The sequence below is a fragment of the Rhinatrema bivittatum genome, chromosome 4 (genome assembly GCF_901001135.1).
Source record: "Rhinatrema bivittatum chromosome 4, aRhiBiv1.1, whole genome shotgun sequence".
Lineage (NCBI taxonomy): Eukaryota > Metazoa > Chordata > Amphibia > Gymnophiona > Rhinatrematidae > Rhinatrema > Rhinatrema bivittatum.
Genome location: NC_042618.1, coordinates 352,022,503 through 352,047,673, shown reverse-complemented (window position 1 = coordinate 352,047,673; position 25,171 = coordinate 352,022,503). Strand labels below are relative to the sequence as shown.

At 45.0% G+C, this 25,171-nt stretch overlaps 1 protein-coding gene across 5 annotated transcripts in view; it reads left to right on the top strand.

Annotated features, from left to right (window-relative positions):
- The first annotated feature begins 213 nt into the window (after window positions 1–213).
- Window positions 214–25,171, top strand: part of MMD (monocyte to macrophage differentiation associated) — a 69,476-nt gene continuing 44,518 nt past the window's right edge. For 3 of the 5 annotated variants that reach the window (XM_029600684.1, XM_029600682.1, XM_029600683.1), the window contains exons 1-3: window positions 214–500; window positions 6,462–6,565; window positions 12,920–13,043. In XM_029600684.1, coding sequence (XP_029456544.1) covers window positions 381–500; window positions 6,462–6,565; window positions 12,920–13,043 — 348 coding nt within the window. In that variant the 5' untranslated portion in view covers window positions 214–380. Of the gene's footprint in view, window positions 501–4,506; window positions 4,529–6,461; window positions 6,566–12,919; window positions 13,044–25,171 lie in introns of those variants that run through there. The other 2 variants (XM_029600685.1, XM_029600686.1) reach the window with 2 other exon arrangements.

Below are 25,171 nucleotides of genomic sequence, written 5' to 3'. Positions count from 1 at the left end.
GCTAAGGTACGACATCTCCAACCTGAAGAGGGTAACTGCATCCCATCCTCATCTCACAGGCCACGAAAAGCCGGCAGCGCGTCACCAGTGCCTATTTTGGCGCCTCCGCAGGCCCGCCTCCCATTGGCCCGCATCCGCCTCGGATTCCCCCGTGCCGTCACCGGTGGCGCGTCATGACGTCAGTCAGGAGGAGGACCGTTAGTGAAAAAAAAAAAAAAGGGGGAAGAAAAGCGGCGTCCCTGTCCTGATTAGGCTCAGGCGAGATCTTTCTCTCACTGCCGCGCTGGCTGTCCGCTCGGGACCGTCGTTGCCGTGATGGCGCAGCCGTCGGCCTTTCCCCCGTTCAAATCGCCTCTGAACCCGCCGCATCTCTGGAGCCAATGAGCGGCCCCGGGTGGCCGGGACCAGACACTGGAAGCCGGCAGGAGAGCGTGCGGCCGGGGCGGCGGCGGGTTCCCAGCTCTCCGCCCCTACATGGTTCCCACAGGAGATTTCAAGAGGTGGGGAAAAGAAGCGCCACGAGGGGGCCACGGACAAGAGGGGAGAAATATGGAGGAAGAGAAGCAGTAAATGAAGGGCAGAAAAGATGGGATAAACGGGGAAAAGCAGTAAACAAGGATGGGGCAATGATTGGGGGGCTCAATAAAGGAAGAGAGAAGTAGTACAGGGCTGGGAACTTTGAGTATGAAGAGTAAAGGGAGAGGGGAAATGGAGAAGGAGGCAGTAAATGTGTATTGGGGGGTATCAGTGAGTGAAAGAGTCTCACAGGGCAATTAGCGACGTGCTTCCAGTTTCTTATCCAGGGGCTCTCGCCGATGCTGTGTTCCTCGGCGAGTCCCTTGCACTGCTTTCATGAAACAAGGGGCTTATCTAGGAGCCCCTATCCCTGCTTTCCAGTATGTCAGCCATACGAGAGAAGGAGAAGGGACCTGTTTGCCTCCTGACTCTCTCATAGGCTGACTGGGTGAATGTCTCTCCTGAGGCTTTTTCATCGGAATGCCTCTGGTACACTCAGTTTCTCTCTCTGCAGCGACTGTTTCTTCTCCCCTTGCATGTGTCTTGCTACTGCTCCCCCTTCCCCTGGTTGCCGGGGCAACCAAGGTATGGCAGAAATTGGCGCGGGGGGAGGAGGAGAGTATTTGCTTTACTTCTCTCCCCCTCCCTCTCCTGAAGCCCTAAGCTGTCTGCCATATATGTACATGACTGAAGGGGGAAGGCTAGGGCTGAAAAACAAGACTTTTTGAAATTAAATGATAGACTGCTTTTTTCCATAGGGACTTCTGCCTTCCTTCCCCTGGTTCTGCACTGCCTTTTTCAGTCTTTTACTTAATGTCCATCCTATACTAGAAAGCCTTGCAGGAGAAATGTGTCTAGCATTGTTTCTGTTGTTCCATATTATGGTGAGGGTACATGGGAAAGGGATAAGGATGGAACGCTGATATGTTTTTATCATTTTGAGCATCAAAGTATTTCCTATTTAGCATTGAATTGAAGTATTCCTAAACTACAGAACAGGTACTTGACATCAAACTCCAGTCACAGCTGCCACATGAACTATTCAACAGCTCTGTTCAGATGGAAGATATAACAAATGGCTCATGATGATAAATCCCTTAATACAAAGGAGGAGAGGCTTACAAATTACTCAGTCTTATTTTGTACATGCTTGTTTCGTGCCCTCCTACCTGTAAATCCTTCCCCTTAAAAAAAAAAAAAAAAAAAAAGGCAGATCAACAATCTCCTGTTTTTGTTTTGTTTTCCAAGAGAGCCTGGTCTCTCTGTATCCTCTTGCTTTGAAGGAAATAGAAAGAGATTGGTATTTTGAAAAGGCAGTAACCCATTCTCTGTGTATTGAATTAAAACAAGATTTTTATTAGAACTTATAGAATGACACATTTCTCAACAAAGTTAGGCTTAGAAACCAAATTCAGAAATTACCGCATCCTTTATGATGATGATTCTGTGCATTGTTTATTCAAGCATCATAAAGAGAATTTAGTAATTGGGTTAATTTTAAATGTGTAAAAGAAATTCTGTCTCCATTGTAAATCAGATTGCTGTGATTAAAAATACTGAAAGTATGCTAAATAATCTGTTATAGTGTACATTTACTGATTTATGGCATTCACTAATTGCTTGAAATGTAAATAAAAGCAAAATATTTGATCACTAATTGATGGGTATGTATCTTGTCTTTTCTGAATAATATATTTGTGAGCTCTTGTTTTTCAAGTTAGATTTTATGTCTTGTCAAATTTTAGTATAGAAAAGAAATAATCATGCTCTGCATATATTTAAAAATGCCAAAGGTTTAAATGAATCTACATATCAAAACACTTTTTATACAGTGCACTTATTGATAAAAACAAAGTATTACTTAGTATTTTCTATTAAAATGACTTCCAATATAGTTTGTGCTAAGATTCATATTTTTGTACTTTATGTACAGAAGGCTGATGGCTTGAACCTTTATGTAGTGCAAACGGTGGTATTACAAAAGTCACAGAAATGCCATTACCTGTGCAGTAAGGATAATTCCTGGTTGTCAGTACTTCTAAAGTTCTCAAATCCAAGGACCATTGAATGACTCTTCATTTGTTATGTATTAATGTGTTCTCTTTTGGAAAACATTGACAATGTTTGCCCTCCATTTATTAGATTCAGTATTTATTTTTGCATTAGTTGCACACTAATTGCACTCAATCTTAGCTAATATTAGAAGACAAATTGACAAGGGACAGTTTGCTGTCCCTTGGGAGTTGTGATCTGTCTGGAATCTAGATTTCCTCAGTAGATGTACTGTAGTATTCATATGTGCATTTTCCCTTGGCACATTAGCCAAAGGCAATGTATCTAAAGGAGGTGTTTCTTCTTTAAGACAATTGTTTAGTGGTAATAGTTGGAATAATTAGGAAGGTTGTAAAGATTTAAACATATGACTTCATTCTGCTTCTTAAAAATGTATACTATATCGTATATGTGAACCTAATATAAACATGTTAACATATATGAAAAACATATGGTATACGTTCTTGGTACACAGACTGTGTAAATGTCAAAATCTAACATCAAACTGTATCAGTGCCACACGTTTTATAGCAAGTTCACCCTCAGTTTCAGGATTAGTAAAATTTGAAAAAATGATGAACATTTTGAAAAATAGACCTCCTTTTAGCAACTTTAAAATTTCACTTACCACTCCTTTCCCCTCCCCCCTAGTTTAAAACATATTGCCATGTTAAATTTCAAAATCTATCTCTTTCACTGGCAGTACCCAAATTATGGAATGATCTCCCTCTGTCAGAGAGGACACTGACTTGATATGGTTTCAGTATAAAATAAAAACCTGGTTGATGGTATTTGAGCTTCTGAATTAATCTCTGGAAATTATTTGATTGACTTGTTCTGATGTGACTGGCCCTATAAAGGTATGAGTGAGTGATTATATATAATGTTGATGGTAGACAACTCTTCAGGCAGGGACAAAACGTGATGGCAGTACTGAATAATTTGTATATAGTGGATTTTTTTATATTTTACTTGATTTTGTGTTAATTTTCAGTTAACGTGTGAATTGCTTTGAAAGATTTTAGTGTAAAACCTGGAAAGCAATTGATACATTTTATAAATAAAATCTTTTTGGGATTGCAGTGTCACTTGCAGTCCTTGTTGTCAAATTATTGTAGTGTTAAGTCTTTTTCTGCAGCATAACTACTGGTCGATAATTTGTAACAATACATATTCAGTTGGCATTTGTGCATAAACACTAGCCACAAAGTGAGTCAGTTGCTTAAGACGTGGTTGTGTTTTGTTTTGTTTTGTGTTTTTTGTGTTTTTTTTTTTAACAGGAGTCTTGCATGTGACAGCTTGCTGACCTACTGAGAAATCATGCTGCCTTCCTCCTAAATGTGATGTGTGTTTGTTCATGTAGGAATCCAAACATTTTGGTGGTAATTTTCAAAAGGATTTACAGGTGTAAGTGAGCTTTTGAAAATCGTTGCTTTTATTCATGTAACTCCTTTTGAAAATTCACTCCTTCATTTAAGGCAGCACTTATTTCTTTAGTTAAATGCTACAGTTTAAGCTTGCTAACCATGTTACATGCTAGTAGCTTTCAGATTTAGCTTTATATAAATATACTCTGTGTAAGTAAATAAAAATATATAACAAAGCCAATTTTAAATTCAGTTTTAAAATGATTCTACTGCATTTTTATCAAGTGTTGTGCAGCTTAGTGTGAACTTCAATTTGTGGCAGTGCCAGCAAACATTCCAGTATACTTCTGACCCCTTAATAAAAAAAAAAATAGGGTCAAACTGACCCTTGTTGCTGCACTGCTGTAAGCAAACCTTGCTGATATTGGTATTGTGAAATCCATTGAATTGTATTTATATTGACGTGGTAGCTAGCTTAGTCTAGCAGAAAAAACGACAAAGGCTGGTGGCAATGTATAGACTAACCCAGCGGTTCTCAACAGGAGTATCCCAAGGTCCTGAGAGGTCTGTTGCAGGGCTCTTCATCAGCCAAGGTGGGAATTGAGACTTCTTTAGTGGGCATATCAGGAGGCTGATCTTGCTTCCTTCTCCTATTTCTGGCCAAATCCTGCTATTCTGGGCCCAGCAGGACACCAACTTTATCTTCCTCCTGTGGACCCAGTAGTGATACTGCTGATGCTCACTTCACCTTGCAGGGCCCAGAAGTGGTAAACAGCAGAAACATGAGGTAGGGATATTCATACTCTATACAGAGATCCACAGCCAACTTCTTCTGCTGACTCTTCTCCCACAAAGAAGGAGGGAGATTCTGGACTGGAAGCTTTTCTGCTGGCTGGGAGCCAGCAGGAGGGAGAAATGTGGGTGCTGTTAGGCAAGAAAGGATGGAGGTGTGAGGGGTGCTAGGTAGGAAGGTAGTGGTGGAGAAAGAGGCTCAGGTGGGTTTCTGAGGGATCAGGAGAAAGAGGGGCCTGGGCAGGCTGGTGGGGAGAAAGGGGATGTGGGTGCTTTTAGGGGAGGGGAAAATGGACGGGTTGTGGGGAGATGGGTTCAGGAGTCTGCTGGGTAGGAAGAGTGGGGGAAAAGAATGTTTGGGGAGAGGTGGAGGTCAGGGTTGTTGAGCAGGAAGGTGGTTGCAGATCAGCTGGGCAGGGAGGGGAAGAAGGGAGCAGGGAGAGTTGAGGAGGGAGCACAGGGAAAAGGATGTGGTGTTGATGTTCAGCCTCCCCCTCAATGGAGGGGGAGGATCAGGAATGGTGGGCAGAGCAATGAGGGTAGTTGGGAAAACTGAGGGATAATAGCATGGAGGTGGAGTGATGGTGTAAGAGCCATAATATGTCAGTTTTGGGATTGTGCATTTCTTCTATCTTTTATACTTCGCTTAGTGTAGAAGGAAATGTATTTCTGTTTCTACTTCTCCAGTTTTACAGGGCATGTAGGGTGGCTTCTTGGGATTTCTATTCCAGCTTTTGTTTTTACATTTGTAATTTATGGTCTTTTATTCTGTTAGTGAAGACTGATCTGTGTGTTCTCTGTGTGTGACACAGATGAGGTATTTTACTAGTATGTAGGAATTTATATCTATTTGTTTTATTTATTGTGTTTTCTCAATAGGTCGTGCATTAATGCAGCATTGCACCATCTTTATAGGTAGGGATATTGCTGTTTGAGTTTGGAGTTATTGCTGCTATCGTATGACAGATTTGCTACACATGTACTGAGTGTTGTGGGGGTTTTTTTCAGGTTTGGTATTTTAAAATGCACCTGGTAGTAAAGGGAGTTTGTGTTGCTGTTACTGAGAAGACCAGAATCGAACTCTCTTTATGGGGAAATATCCTAGTTCTGCTCTGTACCCATTGTTGGAGGGTGGGGGTTCCTGTGGATGCAGAGTATGTTTACATTTAGCCCCTCAACAGTCATGTGTTCAGTGTGTCACGCATGTGAGCATCATCTGTTGGGTGTGTTCTGACATGAAAAAGGTTGAGAACCACTGGACTAGCCAATTTATTGTGGCATGTATTTTTGAGGTAGTATTTGACAGTTTTTGTTGACCTCAAAGTATTTTTTTGTTACATGTATATGTGAATGTTGGTGAACTTATTGGGATAATACCAGTCAGCAATTGCTGACTAGGGACCATTAAATAATGCCATTTGATAACCAGATTTGTGAGGGTTTTATTATTATCACTAACTATTTGAAGTTTTCTGGTGTGACATTTCATAGTCTTCTACTTATGTAAATTCTTTATTGGTGAATTTTAAACTATGCTCTTCCCTTTTTAATGGTCTTTCAGAATTGGGCTGCTTTTAGTTCTTCCAAACTGTAAAAGTGATTGCAAGTATGTTACAGTGTTCTTATATAAACATCCCCAGTGAAAAGTTTAAACACAGCTATGATGATCCTGTTTTGATTTTGATAGGCAGAGAACTTGTGCAATCCATTTATCTCTCGCTTTCTCTTTTCAAGGATTGTCAGACATTACCAAGTATGGACTTTGAGGCTGTTGCATCATCTGCAGAAAGTACTTCACTTACCTTACTTGGCTTATTTGGCTACCTGTTCTCTATAAAGTTAGTGCAAGTAAATAGTGTCCAGTTAAATAAGTTGAGTGAATAACTTGGCATTGAATAAAATCTGCTCTGAGAGAAATGTCTAATGTATTATGTTTCCTTTAAATAGAACATATTTTAATTCCTCCATGCTTATGGGCTCTAAAATTTTACATAATTCATGCATCTTCAGTAAATTAAAATTCACTCACAAGTATCATGTATTTTACTTTTATAAATTCTCTGCTTTTAAAACTCTTAAATTTCTTAGCGTCCAGTCAGATGAATCCAGAACAAGTGGGTTATAGAGATGGAGCAAACTTGACATCACAGTATTATATACCCCTGCAGTGACATCAGCCTGCCAGTATTCTCTGTCTCCAGCAGATGATGGACTTGGCATCTCCCTAATAGGGATTGCTTCATTTTGAAAAAAGGAGAATTGAGGATATTACATTCGCCCTATTCTCCTGTGATGATACCAAAAGGTCACTCCCACAGTTTAGAGTTCTTGAGGAGATTTACTTGGTCCCTCAGAGTGCCTTGGTCTGGTAGCTGGTTTTTCAGCCGGTGTGGACTTAGCTGCAGGAAGCCGAGCGCAGCGGTGACAGCATCTGCCCTCTCCCCCTGCAGTCTCTGTACTCAGCCAGGTAAGGCTGAGCTTGGGTAAAGTTTTGCGGGGGTTTTTTTTTTTTTTATTAAAAAAATAATAATAAAAGGAGGCTTTTGTAACCTAGAGCTTCCTCCTTTTTTCCCGGTCTCTATGCTTGGCACATGTTCCGACGTTCATCCTGCTGTGGTCGAGGGAGGTGGGCAACCTGGCGGGTTGAGCAGCCTCTGTAGGCTAGGCCCTGCTTTGAGGCTTTTTCACTGCATGCCACATGGTAGGCCAGAAAGGCATTTTGCGCATTTTCTTAGGCTGCACTCTACAGGATTGTCTGTTCGGTGAGTACGTCTCGCTGTGTGTGTCCAGGTTGTGCATCCTGTTTTTGAACGCTTAGGCGGGCCTTGTATTATCTATGTCTAAGTTAAGCGGCGCCTTATGTGGCCGCACGCATACCTGTGTGCACAAGTTATATTGTGCGTTTAAGTTGTTTATGGCGCTTATTTTTGGTATGCCTAACTTTTGGACACCTAGTATTTTTGGATGACTTGTTTAAAAAAAAAAAAAAAAGACTCATGTCTCCGGCCTCCACTCAAGGGCACTATTGGCCATAATGGCGTCTATTTAATGTAAAATTATTTATATACCGTCTAACAAAATATTGATCAAAACGGTGTACAATATACATAAACAAAAAAGCAGAAAAAGATACAATCATGAAACCTAAGTGCCTTTCTCTTTGTGCAGCCTGTCATATTCAGGCACTTCAGCCAGGCGTTCCCGTTAACTTGTGCCAGTACTGTTTGGAGGTTTGCTGTTTGAATTACCTGGCTCTTCCCAACCGGATATGGATATAGGCAGCACAGCTGGGGCGCCTGCTTTTGGAACTCCTCTAACTCGTTCTTCAGCAGGGAATGGTAGCTCAGTGAGTACACCTCAAGTACCTCCTGGACTGGATGCTTCTACCTTTTCGTGGGTAGAGTTTTTCCAGGGATAGCAATCCTTTCTCCAGGCGCAGTCTTCAACCTTCTTTAATACTCCCAGAGCAGAGCAAGTAGGAACCTTGCCAGGACCTACTGCTGAGCGCTGGAGTACTGCTAGAGTAGCAGCGGGACTTCCTAATGGAGGTCCGGATGGCACGGATGAATACGCCAATCCTCACTCCCTTGAGGATGGTGAAATTCCTCCAGGATTAGAACTGTATAGAACTATGCTACAGTTCTTTCATAAAGATGAACTGCCAGCTCTGATTTCCCAAACCTTGAAAATAGTCGGAATTCCTGGAGCAGATGCTGTGACTGAGCCAAAGAAAAATATCATTTTGGTTTCCTTGCGTAAGATCTCTTGTTTTTTCCCCGTGATAGAAGCCATTCAAGAACTAATTGATCTTGAGTAGGGTGCCCCAGAGGTTAATTTCAAAAGGAGTCAGTTTTTAGAAAGCATGTACCCTCTGGATCCAGTGGCAAGAGCATTTACATTTTCCAGAGGAGATGCACTTGTGTCTGCCGTCTCCAAGCAAACCACTATTCCCGTGGAAGGCAGAGCAGCCTTGAAGGATGCTCAGGATAGGATTGAGACTATCCTTAAGCAAGCATTTGATGCCGTGTCAATGAGATTGCAGATCGCTTCTTGTTCCCTGGTGGCTCATTCTTTTTCGCTTCTCTTCTAGGAGATCGATGAGTCGACTCTGGGGTGAACGCCAGGGCAGTTATGGAGCCAGCTGTTGTTTTTTTGACGGATGCGGGCTGTTATTTGGTTTTGCTTTTCAGCCAAAGGAGTGGCTTCCGTAGTAGCAGCCAGGCATCGGTTATGGCTGAGAAATTGGTCTGCCTTGCGACCTCCAAGATTAACCTTACCAAATTGCCCTTTAAAGGCTCACTGTTATTTGGAAGTGAGTTGGAAAAACTGGCCAGTAAGTAGGGTGAATCTCTTGGTCCTCGACGATAAGAAGCAGATGCCACTCTCTTTTAACATCAGAGATCGTACTAGAAGATCCAAACATTTTCGTCCCTATAGAAGAACAACCCTTCAGAGAACTCGACCTTTTGGTAGGTCTCAGTCCTTTTGTCCCTGACAGCCAAGAAGGGGCCCAGGTTTGGGTAGTGGAACCTTCTGACGCTCCAAATGAAGGTTTGCCGACCCCCACCCGGGAATAGTAGATAGGGGGATGCCTCTCTCTCTTCTGTCAGGGTCGAGATCAAATCAGATGAATGGGTCCTGGAGGTGAAATGAGAAGGATATGCACTGGAGTTTTGCAGTGTTCCTCGGGACATGTTCATGATGTCTCCCTGCCATTCATCACAGAAGAAGCAGGCAGTGAAAATTATATTGGCAGTGCTCCTCCGTCAGAGGGCTGTGGTTCCAGTTTCCACAACTCAAAGAAGATACAGGGCAATATTCCATTTATTTCATTGTGCCCAAGAAGGAGAGCTCTTTTCATCCCATCCTGGATCTCTGTGGTGTCAACCATCATTGGCTGGTGATGCATTTTTACATGGAAACATTGTATTCTAATAATGGCCGTACAGTCGGAATTTGACCTCTTTGGATCTGTCCGAGGCATACCTTCATATTCCCATCTGACTAGAGCATCAAGGCTTTCTGCGGTTCGCAGTTCTGGGATGCCATTATCAGTTTCAGGCCTTGCCCTTTGGTCTGACCACTGCCCCAAGGACCTTCTCCAAGGTGGTGGTGGTGGTGCTGGCAGAATTGGGAAAAGATGGGATCCTCGTACATCCATATTTGGATGACTGGCTGTTTCAAGCCAAGTTGCTGGAAGAGAGCTGTAGAGTGACCCGCAAGCTGATATCCCTGTTGCAAGAATTCGGCTGGGTGCTGAATCTCGCCAAGAGCAGCTTTAGCCTGCTCTGTCATTGGAATATCTCTGGGTTCGGTTCAACATAAGGCAGGGCAAGAATTTTCTGCTGGAAGCACGCATTCAGAAGTTAACACAGCTCCGTCTGTTATTGAACACTCTATGCCCGACCGTATGGTCCTACCTGTAAGTACTTGGCTTAATGGAGGTGACCCTGAAAGTGGTCCCATAGGCGAGGGTGCATATGCTTCCTCTTCAGCACTCCCTGCTGACTCTCTGGAACCCGTAAGTCTCAGGACTATTCAATTCAGCTCCTCCTGCCAATGGAAGTTGGCTCCCAACTGCAGTGGTGGCTGCAGGTGGATCATCTAAGGAAGGGAGTTTCCCTATCACAAGCATACTGGCTAGTACTGACAACAGATATGAGCCTCCTTGGTTGGGGAGCTCAGTATCAGCTGCTAAGGGTGCTGGAATACAGAAGAATCTCTCTGGAACATCAATTGATGGAAGCCAGGGTGGTCTGGTTAGCATGTTTGCAGTTCAGCGACAGGCTGCAGGGTTAATCAGTCTGAGTAATGTTGGACAATGCAATGACTGTGGCTTACATCAATCGGCAGGGTAGAACCAAGAGCTACCATCTGTTGCAGGAAATAGATCAGCTTATGAAATGGGCAGAAGAACATCTCCAGATGATCTCAGCCTCGTACATAGCAGGAAAAGACTATGTAAGAGCAGACTTTTTCAGCAGGGAGAATCTGGAACCAGGAGCATGGGCCTTGTCAGACAAGGTGTTTTCAGCCGATTCTGGATTGCTGGGATCCCCCGTTCCAAGACCTCCTGGCGACTTCCCACGGTGCGAAAGTTCCGCAATTCTTCAGTCGTAAGGAGAGATCCAAAGTTGTTGGGGATCGATGCCCTAGTGCAGGAGTGGCTGGAAGACAAGTTGCTGAATGCCTTTCCTCTATGGCCCATGTTGGGCAGATTGATCCAAAGGACCGAGTGCTACAAAGGGATGGTACTCTTGGTTACTCCAGTTTGGTCCAGGAGGCCGTGTTATGCAGATTTGCAGTGGCTCCTGGGGGACTCACCTCATCGCCTTCCAGCACAGAAGAACCTGCTAAGTCAGGGTCCGGTTCGTCATGAAGATCTGACTCAATTTTGTCTTACAATATGGCCCTTGAGAGGGCTCGATTTGCTGAAATGTGGATACATTGTGATAGTGATTTTTACTTGCTTAGAGTTAGGCCAAGGAAGTGGAGAACTTTCTATGTGTGAGTTTGACGAGTGTTGAGGCCTGGTGTAAGGATCGGGTTACTCTTCTTCATTTGGCCAAGATCCCGCTCATTTTAGAAATTTTGCAGGATTGCTTGAATAAAGGTTTGGCCCTTAATTCCTTAAAGGTACAAGTAGCGGCTCTCGTCTGTTTCAGGGCCCCGGTGAATGGTGGTTCCTTGTCGGCTCATCCTGATGTGACCTGTTTCCTGAAACATCTTTGACCTCCCTTGATGTTTCCAGTACCCTTATGGAGTCTAAATTTGGTCTTGGATTTCTTAGCGGGTCCTAAATTTAGACCAGTGCATAACCTGTCCTTGCGGTTACTGACCTTGCCACAAGAAACACTTTTTTCAGTTTGTTCTGCGCAGAGAGTTTCCGAGCTGCAGGCCGTGTCTTGCTGGGAGCCCTTCCTCTGGGTGACTCCAGGGGGTGATACAGGTGTGTACTGTTCCTTCCTTCTTTTTACCAAAGTTGATCACTAAATTTCACTTGAATCATTCTATCTCCCAGCCATCTCTGGACAGAGAGAGAGAAAGAAGTGGGGGAGTATCGACTGTTGTGATCCTTGGATGTCAAGAGACATATCATCCAGTATTTGGAGGTTACTGAACCTTTACGGAAAACATTGCATTTGTTCTTCACGGCAGTACTAAACAAGGAGAGTTGGCCTCGTGGGCTACAGTAACCTGCTGGAATAAGGAAGTAGTCACAGCAGCATACATTTGATGCTGGCAAGCTGTTACCTAGTCAGGTTAGGGCTTCTTCCACTAGGGCTCAGGCAGTGTCATGGGCAGAAGTTAGATTGTTGTCTCCTGTCAACATTTGCCAAGCTGCGATGTGGTCTTCCTTATACACCTTTTCTAGGTGTTATTATCTGGATGTGCAGGCCTGGGAGAACGCAGCCTTTGCATTTGTGGTTTTGACAGGACCGTAGGCAGCCTCCCGCCCTATTTGGGAGTAGTTTGGGTACATTCCACTTGTTCTGGATTCATCTGACTGGACACTAAGAAATGAGAAATTACTGCTTACCTGATAACTTTTTTCTTTAGGAGAGGTCAGATGAATCCAGCTTCCCTTCCCTTGGTTGCCGAATGATGGTACTATGGTCTTCTTGTATGACTGTGTTACAGGGATTACTGATAACTGTTAGTCCAGTCCCTAGACTGTTAATACATTTCTTGTCTGAGCTTGGTGCTTCCTGTTGTCTGAGTATTGACATGGTTATCTGTTTTTAATCAAGTTTTTTGCTAGTCTGTCCACAGTTTGTTTCTGAAGAAAATACTGGCAGGCTGATGTCACTGCAAGAGGTATATATACTGTGATGTCAGTTTGCTCCGTCTCCATCTGCTGGTAGAGGTGCATAACTCACTTGTTCTGGATTTATCTGACCATCCTAAAGAAAAGGAAATTATCAGGTAAGTAGTAATTTCTCATTGAACATTCTTCCCTGCTGCTAAAAATACCTTCTAGGAGGGGTGGGAGTAGAGGCGAGGGAGAAGTATATTCTGCTCTTTAATACATTTTTGTATACCTCCCACATTTTGCAGAATAGAAGCCACAGTGAGTGAAAAGGACTTCCACATATTTAAATCCATATTTGTTACAGTGTAAAACATTTTTGCATAATGTATGGTTTGGAAAAATTTTTATATACATTTTTTTTTTTTTTTGTTTGTTTCAGAAAAGAAATGACCTTTCCCAAGAGGAGTTCTTCTTTTGACAGGTTCATGAACCACCGTGCGCCAGCAAACTCCCGCTATAAACCTACCTGGTATGAACATGCTGCTAACTGTTATACCCATGCAGTAAGTAAATGTGTTTCTTTTCTGAATGCAGTCAATATGAATACTTACAACATTACTTACTGTTTTTTTGACATGTTTTTGCATAGAACAGAAGTCCCAAATGTTTTGGGAGCATGGACCCCTTTTGCAACCTCCAAAATATTTACAGACCCTTTCATGCTTCTCTTTCATGTTTACCTGCAATTATGAGCCATATTTAGAAACGTTAATGCAATAAAGAAATAATTATATACACACTAGCCTCATTTATAATATATTAAATTATTATAAATTGAATACATATAATTGCAAAGCATATAGCAAAATTATTTACCTGTAATAGGTGTTATCCCAGGACAGCAGGATGTAGTCCTCACATAGGGCTCCATCCAGTGATGTCACCCATATCACAGAAAACTTTCTCGGCAAAAGTTTCTAGAAACTTTTGACTGGCATATTAAGCCCACTGAGCATGCCCAGCATGCTATGATCCCTCGAGCCACAGGGGTCTCCCTTCAGTCTCGTTTGTAGCAATAAGAGCAAAAATAAAATAATAATAACTTTTCAGACCCAACTCTGCGGGGTGGCAGATAGCAGGATGACTCCTGCTGTCCTGGGATAACACTTATTACAGGTAAGCAATTTTGCTTTATCCCAGGACAAGCAGGATGATAGTCCTCGCATATGGGTCATTAGCAAGCTACAAGCTGATTCATCTTGTATTGGACCAACAGCGTACAACTTGTGCAACAGGCACAACTGGTGTACTGTTGGGGGAAAAATGAGGCAGCCTGAAATCACAGCAGGTTGGATGTGGAAGGAGTTGGGATCATAATGGAAATAAATTCAAGACAGATTATCCAAAGGCTGAATCTTGTCGTCATTCCTTGTCCAAGCAGTAATGGGCTGCAAATGTGTGAAGAGAGCTTCATGTTGCAGCCTTGCATATGTCACCAATTGGTATGGAACGATAGTGTGCTATTGTGGTTGCCATTGCTCTAACTGAATGCGCCTTTACTCGTCCCTGGAGAGAGAGGCCTGCTTTTTCATAGCAGAAATCTATACAGTCTGCTAGCCAGTTAGAGAGTGTTTGCTTGCCCACTGCTTTACCCGATTTGTTTTTATCAAAAGAAACAAAGAGCTGGGTGGAGTCCCTATAGACTTTAGTGCGTTCTAGATAATATGCTAGCGCGCGTTTACCGTCTAAGGTGTGTAAAACTCTTTCGCCTTGGAGCGAGTGAGGACTGGGAAAGAATATGGGCAAATTTATAGACTGATTCAAGTGGAAGTCAGTAACCACCTTGGGAAGGAATTTAGGGTGAGTACGGATTACCACTCTGTCATGTAGGAACCTGGTATAGGGTGAGTATATTACAAGTGCTTGTAACTCACTAACTCTTCTACAGATGTAATAGCTACTAGGAAGAGAACTTTCCAGGAAAGAAATTTAACATCGCAGGAATTTATGGGCTCAAAAGGAGAACACGTGAGCCTTGCTAGTACTACATTAAGGTCCCATTCTGTGACTGGTGGCTGTAAAGGGGGTTTAAGTTGAATTAAACCTCTCATAAACCTACTGACAAGGGATTGAGCTGATATTGGAGCATCCCCTACTCCCTTGTGGTAAGCTGAGATTGCACTCAGGTGTACCCTTACCAAGGAAGTCTGGAGGCTAGAGTCTGAAAGGTGCTAGAGATAGTCCAATAAAGACAATGTGGGGCAGGAAAAGGGATAAATACTTTTCTGTGTGCACCACATGGTGAATCTTTTCCACTTACGATAGGATTTTCGTGAAGCTACAAGCACTTGAGAGACATTAGTTGGAAGATTGAGTGGTTGTAGGATCAAGCTTTCAACATCCAGGCTGTGAGGGATATGGATTGAAGGTTGGGATGGCGCAACCTGCCCTGATCCTGAGTTATGAGAGTGGGTGCTGTGCCCAGGCGAATTGGCTGTCTGGCCGAGAAGTATGGGAAACTATGCCTGTCGAGGCCAATAAGGGGCTATGCGTATCATTGGCCCTTTGTCCTGTTGCAGCTTCACTAGAGTTTTGGTTATGAGCGGTATCGGGGGATACGCGTATAGAAGACCTGAGTTCCAGGGGTGAGCAAAGGCGTCCATGACTAACTGGTTTCTCTGTTTGTGCAGGGAGCAGAATCTGCCACTTTGTGATTCAGTTCGGATGCAAAGAGGTCCATTGTTGTCTGACACCAACGTTGGAATATCCTTGTTGCTACTAAAGGATCCAAGGACCACTCGTGGGGCTGGAACTGACGACTGAGGCGATCTGCAACTATGTTGTGTATGCCTGCTAGATAAGTGGCCCGGAGAAACATGGAATGTCAGGCAGGGCCCAGTCCCAAATTTGTGCGGCTTCTTGGCAAAGGAGATAAGAGCCTGTACCCCCTTGTTTGTTCAGGTACCACATGGCAACTGTGTTGTCTGTTTGTATTAGAACAGTCTTATGTGAAAGGCAGTCCTTGAACGCATAACGTATAGCTCGAAGCTCTAGGAAGTTGATTTGAAATGTTGCTTCGAGTTTTATCCAAGTACCTTGAGTCTGAAAATTGTCTACATGCACTCCCTGACCTAAGGTGGATGCATCTGTAGTTAAGGTGACTTGTGGATCTGGTTGCTGGAAAGGTTGGCGTATGAACAAGGTGTTCGTCCACCAGAGGAGAGATGAACGTAACTGGTGGGTTATGTTTATTGGAGACGACAGTGGTTGAATGATTTGTAGCCACTGTGATCTCAATGTTCATTGTGTCATTCTCATGGCTAATCGGGTCAGGGGAGTGACGTGGACCGTGGAAGCCATGTGGCCTAGCAGAGTAAGGAACTGATGGGCTGTAGCCGTTTGTTTTGTGTGCAGCGATGTCGCTATCTGGAGAGCGTGTCAGCGCGGTCCTTGGGAAGGTTTTCCATACGGTTGTGTTCAATTCTGCTCCAATAAACTGTAGAAGGCAAGACTGTATGAGGTGGGATTTTTGATAGTTGATTAGAAATCCCAACGAGTGAAGCAGATTGTGTGTTTGAGCGAGTTGAGAGCTCCTTGGCTTGATTGGCTTTTGATGAGCCAGTCGTCCAGATAAGGAAAAACATGTATGCTTTCCTTGCGTAAATGGGCCGCTGCCACCTCTAGGCACTTTGTGAATGCTTGGGGTGCCGAAGCAAGCCCGAATGGCGTCCATGTCTGATATTTTGTGTTTTCTTCAAGCTGGTCTATCCAAGGGCTTGTCTTGTCGTTGGCTCGTTTTCTTCGGGGTGCTAAGCATTTACGTCCCCCAGTCAGACATCCTTGTCCTTCCTGGAATCTAAATTTGGTTCTTACAACCCTAGGTACTGCGCCTTTTGAGCCTCTAAAAAGAGCAACGTTGAAAGATCTCACGTTGAAGGTAATTTTTCTGGTGGCAATTATTTCAGCGCATAAGAGTGTCCGAGCTCCAAGCGTTGTCATGCTGTGAGCCTTTCCTAAGAATTTCTGATTCTGGAGTTTCTTTGCGGACTGTTCCTTCCTTTCTTCCAAAGGTGGTTTCTGCCTTGCATTTGAATCAGTCAGTGGAGCTTCCATCCTTTCCAAATCTGGACTGGTCAGATCCCGTCTCTAGGGAGTTACAGAAGCTGGATGTCCGCAGAGCCTTGCTGCGTTATCTAGAGGTAACAGTTTTCATCTGTCTGATCATCTTTTCGTGCTATGGAGTGGACCGAAAAGAGGTAATATGGCATCTAAACAACAATAGCCCGCTGGTTGAAGGAAGCTATACATTCAGCATACTTATTGTGTGGTAAGCCCTTGCCGATGGGGGTGCATACCTACTCGCAGGTGGCATCTTGGGCGGAGTGCCAATAGATATCGTCACAAGAGATTTGTAGAGCGGCTACTTGGAAATCTTTGCATACCTTTGCACGGCATTACAGGCTGGATGACCATGCTAAGGGTTCTGAGGGATTTGGCAAAGGAGTGCTCTGAGCAAGCCTCTCTGGATCCCATCCCAGGTAAGAAAAGCTCTGGTACATCCCAGGAATCTGGACTGATCCAGGTACGTACAGGGAAAAGAAAATTAGTCCTTGCCTGTTAATTTTTGTTCCTGTAGTACCATGTATTAGTCCAGAATCCCACCCGTTTTCATAGAAGGAACGGAGAGTCCGCTCGTTTACAGTTTCTTATTCATTTCGGGTCTGCAGATCAAACTTGATTACAGTGTTCAACGTGTTCTGTTCCCATTTGGGGTTAGTGATCCACTTTGGATTCTATGTTTGGTTATAGATAGTAGAATGGTTCAAAGCCAAACTATGACACTGAGTAATACTGATGGACTGTAGGTGGCACCTTGGCATATAAGACAGTCTGTCAAAACTTCTCTGTCTCCATCTGCTGGAAGAGAGACAAAACCCAGGACTCTGGACTGATCCGTGGTACTACAGGAACGAAAATTAACAGGTAAGGACTAATTTTTCCTTTTCATGTAAACTAAATTCTAATTTTGCTAAAAAGATATATAATCCTGTAAATCTTTTGAAAGGTATTGTTGAGGGGAAAATGAAGGTGAATATGGTAAATGAAGGCAGACAAAGACCAAATGGTTCATCCAGTCCACTCAACAAGGTGGTAACTGTTGCCCTGAGTAGGTTTCCAGCATTCAGAAAAATTACCATATGTTATCCCAGTGCTTAATTTCTGCCCTCTTCGCATCCAGAATCCTCTATCCCATGTCCTTTTGAATTCCATCATTGTTTTTCTTCACCATCTCCTTTAGAGAAGGCATTTCAGGCATCCACTACCATTTCTGTGGAAAAACTATTTTCTGATGTTTCTGAGTTTACCACCCTAGTGTTTCATGTTATGACCCCCTAGTTCTACAGATTCCTTTCCATTAAAAAAGGTTGTCTCTTGTGCACTTTTAATATCTTTCAGATATTTAGAGGTCTGTACCATATGTACACTTTTCCACCTCTCCTGTAGGGTATACATATTTAAGCCCTCAAATCTCCTCTCATAGCTCTTCTGGTGTAGATACTGCACTGCATTGGTTGCCTTTCTCTGGATTGCTTCTATTTTTTTACTTCTCCTTTTTGAGAGATGGCCTCCAGAACCATATAGGGGCATTATTACCCAATATGGTATGCTAGTTATTCCTCTCTGTACAGCCTAGCATCCCTCTGGCCCTTGTCACACTGTTTCGCTACTTGCAGATCATCCGATACTTTCACCTCACTCTCACTTCCAGTCCATGCTCATCATTCGCTCATCTCCCATCACATATTGCTCCTTTGGACTTTTGCACCTCAAAGCATAACTGCACTTTTTGGCATTGAATATTAACACTGGAACTTTCAACCATTCTTCAAACTTCCTTAGATCACTTCCCATTCTCTCTACTTCTTTAGGAGTATCCATTCTATTGCAGATCTTAGTGACATCTATAAGTAAGAGGCTGTGTGTATGGCATCTTAGTGACATCTATAAGTAAGAGGCTGTGTGTATGGCATGAGGAAAGAAAACTTTCTGTGTATAAATCAGCTTTACATGCAGAAGTCCCTTTGAAAATTATCCTTCCTAAATTTAATATTTTAATTCAACAGAAAAGGGGATTTTAAACTACCACCATATAGAGTCATCAGTTAGGATAAGGTATAAAGCAGAGTTGCTTACCTGTAACAGGTGTTCTCCAAGGACAACAGGATATTAGTCCTGACACATGGGAGACATCATCAGATGGATTCCCGATGCGGAAAAAAACTTGTCAGTTTTTAGAACTTTGACTAGGCACACTGAGCATGCCCACCATGCATCCATGTGGGGTCCTTCAGTCTTGTAATATAGAATTACGATTAAAATAAAAGGAGAAACCCAACTCTGCAAGTGGCGGGCGGGTTTCGTGAGGACTAACATCTTGCTGTCCTCTGAGAATACCTGTTACAGGTAAGCAACTCTCCTTTCTCAGAGGACAAGCAGGATGGTAGTCCTCACATTGGTGAATCTCTAGCTACAGAATGCTTCCCAACAAAAAAAAGTGGATCAATACACCACCACCAGTGCTGTTGGTAACAGAGGGGGAGACAGCCTGAACCCAAACAGGCCCTGGGTGGGAGAGCTGTGTTCTACACCTCAAACAGGTTCCGAAGGACAGACTAGCCGAACCTACTATTGCGTCGACCATTCCCTTCCAGACAGTAATGAGATGCAAGTGTCTGGAGAGAACTCCACGTCACAGCCTTGCAGATTTCCTCTCTGGGAACTGCTCGCAAGTGGGCCTCAGACACTACCATGGCTCTGAAAGAATAAGCCTCGACATGACCCCCAAGATGCAGTCCCACCTGGGCAGAACAGGAGGAGATGCAATCTGCTAGCCAATTGGATAGTGTCTGTTTGGTAATGGCAATGCCCATCCTATTCCTATCAAAAGAAAAAAAAAGTTTGGTGGACTTTCTATGGGCTTCTGTCCGCTCCAGATAGAAGGCTAAGGTTCGCTTATAGTCCAAACTGTGCAGTGCTCATTCGTCTTGGTGTGAATGGGGCCTGGGAAACAATATCAGCAGGATGATTGACTGGTTAAGATGAAAATCTGTCACCACCTTAGGCAGGAATTTAGGGTAGTATGCAAGACCACTCTGTTGTGATAAAACAGTATAAGATGGATAGGTCATTAAAGCCTGGAGCTCTCTGAAGTGACTGCCAACAAAAATATGACCTTCCAGGTCAAGTACTTCAGGTTACAGGTGCGCAGTGGCTCAAAAGGAGTTTTTCATCAGCTGAGCTAACACCACGCTGAGGTCCCAAGACACAGCGGGAGGCTTCTTTTGAAACAGGCCCCGCATGAAACTGTACAGCCTATAGTTGTACAGAGATGGGCGTACCATTTACAACTTGGTGGTATGTGCCAATTGCAATAAGATAGAACTCTAATGGAGTTGTTTTTTAAGCTAGCTTCCGATAGGCATAGAAGGTAATCAAGCAGTTTTTGTGTGGGACAGGAGAATGGATCAAGGGCCACCTGTTCACACCACACTGAAAACCTCCTCCACTTCAGTCCATAGGACTTTCTGGTAGAAAGCTTTCTAGAAGCCATCATGACCTGAGACATCTTCTGAAAGATCAAGAGGCTGCAGAATTAACCTCTCAGACGGGCTGTGAGCGACAGGGCCTGGAGTTAGGGATGCCGTAGCCTGCCTTAGCCTTGCATGATATGATCTGGGGACGTCCCCAGACTGATCCATCTCCGGATGGACAACTCCCGTAGAAGTGGAAACCAGACCTGTCTCGGCCAATGGGGGCCATGAGAATCATGGTACCTTTGTCCTCGCAAAGCTTCAAGAGAGTGTTCGCCACTAAGGGAATCAGAGGATATGCATACAGAAGACCCTTGCCCCAATGAAAGGCAAGGGCATCAGAGGCTGGTTTGCCATCTGACCTGTACAGGGAGCAGAACCAAACCGAGGCACCTGCATGAGCTCCCAACTCCAGCATAGATGCATCCATGGTTAGGACAATTTGGGTAGGGAGACTGATACAAGATCCCCTGTTCCAGATTGTAATGGACTCGCCACCAGGACAATGAGTCCCAGAGAGACAGAGTGACTGATGCAATCCAGAAAGCTCTGAGTGACCCGGTGCCACTGTAACCTCATGGTCCATTTTGGCTCTGCGCATGTATAAACATGCCAAGCGAGTAACATGGACGGCTGCAGCCGTATGGCTCAACAGCCTCAGCATTTGCCAGGTTGACACCTGCTAGCTCTGCTGAATCTCTAATGCAATGGTCGCCAAGGTGGCGGCCATCTGACGGTACAGAAAGGCCTTAGCCAGAGCCTTGTCTAGCAGGGCTCCTATGAAGTCCAACTGAGGTGATGGGCTGAGATGGAACTTTGGGAACGAACCCAACACCCGAATGATCAAGCACAAGGACTCAATGGCCCCTGCCTGAGATGTGCTCTTGAACAACCAATCGTCCAGATAAGGGAAGACATGCATTCCTAGTCTAAAATTTTGTGAAGACCCGTGGGGCAGATGTGAGCCTGAATGGAAACACCCAATACCGGAAGTGCTGTATTCCCACCACAAATCTGAGATACTTCCTGTGACCCGAGAAGATCTCAATGTGGGTGTATGCATCCTTTAAAATCGAGAGAGCATAGCCAGTCCCTTTTTGTAGGAGGGGAATCAGGGTACCCAGGGAAATCATCTTGAACCTTTCTTTTTTGAGAAATCTGTTCAAGGCCCTTAGGTCTAGGATGGGATAGAGTCTCCCTGTTCTCTTAGGAATCAGAAGTACTGGGAGTAGAATCCTTGCCCTCTTTGTCCTGGTAGGACAGGCTCGACCGCTCTGACTGTTAAGAGAGCGGAAAGCTCCTGAAATAGTACCTCCTGATGCACTATTGGCCCCCAAAATGGGTACGGGGGCAATTTGACAGGATACTCAATAGGTTTAATTGGTACCCTTGACGGACTTTGGACAAGAACCGTTGGTCAGAGGTTATACTGGGTCCGCAGTGTCATCCCCCAGTGTCATACGGGGCCTCATCCTCACTGTAGTGTACAGGGGATGGGGCCTTGGGTGCTTAGCCTTCGTCCAGAAGAAGCATGGGCCTTGGTAGCACCAGTGCTGGCCCCAGCAAAGCTGGCTGGGGGGCTGCAGGCCTCAGTGTCTCTGCTGGCCTCGACAGAGCTTCCTCCTCAGAGGAACCGGCAATGAGCATCATAATCTGTCGGGGGAAGCATTAGTGCCCTGCCAGGTGTCGATGGTGCTGCTGATCTGATGCCCTGCAATGCCCGCTGGACCGGCATCTGTAGCCTGCGCTCCAGCTCTTCGAAAGTTGCTAATACCAAAACCAACTGGGAAGCAGGAAGGGCAGCCAAATCTTCCTTGAAGCCCTGAGGTGGATTGGTGACTGGCACCAGGACCAGTGGGGATAGTCGCGGACCCCCTCCATCCATGGAGAATAGGCACTCCTCACTGCAGAATCGCTTTGGGGGCATCATGGCATGAGCCAGCGCCTTCCCAAGCCCAGCACTGTGCATCGAGGGCAACCAGTGCCGATGCTTCCTTGGCTTCCCTCTGTGCCAAGGTTGATGAACCCAACATCCAACTTGGAAGAGACCGGCAGGGGCCGGTCCTCAGTTCCTCTATCTGCCAACTGCATCGAAGGAACCAACGGCCCCACTGATGCCGATGTTGATGCCTAGGACTTCCTCGACCAGAAGACCTTCTCCATCTTGTCGAGCCGAGCGAGACGTCCCTTGGGGGTCATCTGGGCGCACATGCGGCAACCCCGGACATTATGTGATGCCCCCAGGCAGAGGGCACACAACTCATGGGGGTCCATGATTGACATGGTCCTCGGGGGCACAGGTGGAAACTGGATGAAGCCAGGATGAGCGAAAGGAAGGTAAAAAACGGGAGACTGCGATGGCAGGCACCGAGGCACCATCGCGGGGAATGGAAGCAAAATAAGACTTAACGAACCGCCGAAAAACCTGACTGGGGAACCTAGAAGGGACCGTGATTGATGAATTCATGCAAAAACCCGAACAGGTTGATTGAAAACCTTTTTTTTTTTTTTTTTTCCAAAGTCAATTTCAAGAGAAATGCCACATGGAAAAAAAAAAAAAAAGAGAGCCTGAAGAGGGACTTTGACATAAGTTTTCTGTACTGGGCTCCATCCAATGTCATCCTTATGTAAGAACTACCTTCCTGCTTGTCCTAGGAGAATGTTTTTATGCCTATTTGAAAGAGGATAGTGGAGAGGTCTTAGGTAAAGGGGTAAAAATAAAAAGCATTTTCTCTGCTCAACTGCTTTCAACAAAGCTTTTCATACTGCCCCACGTAAAAGGCTCATGAATAAAGGCTGGATCCCAAGGAAATAGACTGTACTCTCACCGAGGAGATAAAAGGTGATTAGTGGAGTACCTCAAGGATCGATTTTGGTGCTGGTTCTTTTCAATAATCGCTGTTAGTGATATTGTGGAGGAGTTGAAAGGAAGTTTGCCTTTTATAGATTTAGGAAGGATAATTTTCAAAGGGACTTCTGCATGTAAAGCTGATTTATACACAGAAAGTTTTCTTTCCTCATGCCATACACACAGCCTCTTACTCATTGCAAAATGTTATGGAGTAGGAAGTAGTACCTTTTTTTATGCATGGTGTGTTAGAATTATCCGCAAAGTCAGCAAATACATGCAGTTTTTCATATCTGCTTTGAAAATTATCCCACCAAATCTACCCATAGAAGTTAAACCTGCTAAAATATGTGCATAAATGTATTATTGATTTATGCACATATTATTGATACCAGCGCAGGGGTGCACATGTATGCGCTTTTGCCGGCTCACGCTAGAGGTTGCAGCCATACCCTGTACGTACCCAGATCAGGCCAGACTACTGGGTTTTGCCTCCTCTCCAGCAGATGGAGACAGAGTTTTACTGACACACTTAACTGGAGGTGCTACCTGCCGTCCCTCAGTATTTCTCTGTCTCCAGCAGATGGTGGAGGTGCAAAACCTGCAGTCTAGAGAAAAAAAAAAAAGAGCTAAGGAGATTTGGTCCCGGTGGGTCCATCCCCTCTGGTTTAAGAGGCGGATGAGGAGGGGTTGGGGGACCCTTTTTTAAGCATACACCTTCTGTGCTGGACAGGACTGACAACTGGGGGACCTGGTTCACTCGCTCAGGGGGTTGGACTGAACCTCCGGTCATCTCTCTGAGGGAAGTACTTATGTCTCTTGCCATTTGCTTAAAGTTAAAAAAAAAAAAAAAAAAAAAAAATGCGCGGAGCCTGTGTCGAGTTGCAGACAGTCGGAGGCGGCTGTGGGACGGCTCGCTGTCAGCTCGGCACTTCTCCCTCAATCGAGCGCTCAGTCAGTTGTTCCTTTTCCTCCAACGGTCTCTGCACTTGCTGCCCAGCGCCGGAGATTATGCAGTGTGGTGCGGCCTGTGCTGCCTGTGGGGGCGCGCGGGCGCATTTATCGTGCAACAGAAAATGCTCCTGGTGCCTCTCTGATGGAGAGGGCACTTCAGGGAGCACAGGGACAGTGAGATCTTCTAGGTGCCGCGAGCCAGGAGGGTTCTCGCCGGCACGACAACCCGATCCCGATTCCTTTCTACTAAGCGCGGGAATGGCAGCCATTTTGTCCACTTTCAGGGCTGCTGCAAGGGCCGCTGAAGGGGAGGGGAATTTCCTCTTCCACTGTCTCTGGTGGCACCGGTGGAGCCCCTTCAGGGGATGTTCTTGATACTTCCCCCTTCCTCCTTTTCTTCGGATTTTGTGTTGCTCCTACACAAAGCCTATAAGGCTCGGAGGTCTGTGCAGTGCAAATTGGTAAAAGGGCCCCCCCCCCCCTAAGGCTGGTCAAGAGCCAGGTCCTTCAGGGAGGAGGGGACTATGAGAGTCCGGCAGCTCCTGAGAGCCTTGGGGCCGCTGCCCGCTGTGGATAGCTCATCTGAGGTTTCGGGGGCAGAGGACCCGCCAGTGCAGGATCCTCTGGGATCAGATCCAAGTTTTCCAGATAAAGATCCGGGTCAGAGTCTTTTGAAGGATCCTTCCGTCGACGGTGACAACCCGAAGGTGGTTCGGTTGTTTCACAAGGAGGAACTAGGGCCCCTGATACCTATGATTCTGGATGAGCTGGGTATTGAGGTTCCACGGGAAGACTCAGAGATTGGACCAGTGGCCCAACGAGATCCTTCCTGTTTCACAAGTCTGTCAGTGCCTTGTTTAGAGAGTGAGACACTCCTGACACAAGCCTAAAGGTCAGCAGGGCCATGGATAAATTGCATCCTTTGTTTGAGGATACCTTGGAACTTCTGAAAGTTCCGAAGGTTGATGCTTCAGTCTCAGTGGTAACTAACAAAGAAAACCACAGTTCCAGTTACCGTGTCGGCAGCTCTGAAGGACCTTCAGGATAGGAAGTTGGAGGTGCACCTCAAGAAATGTTTGATGTGCCGGCCCTTGGTAAGGGTAGCTATGTGTGGCAGTTTTATGTTGCGGGCAGGCTTGCACTGGGTACAGCAGCTACAGTCTAACAGGTCTTTGTCTGGCGCTGAAGCCCAACAGGTGGAGCAACTGGAGGCCGTTGTGGCTTATAGTGCAAATGCCCTGTATGACCTCCTCCAGGACAATGATATCGGTGGTCTCAGCCCAGAGGCTCCTCTGGT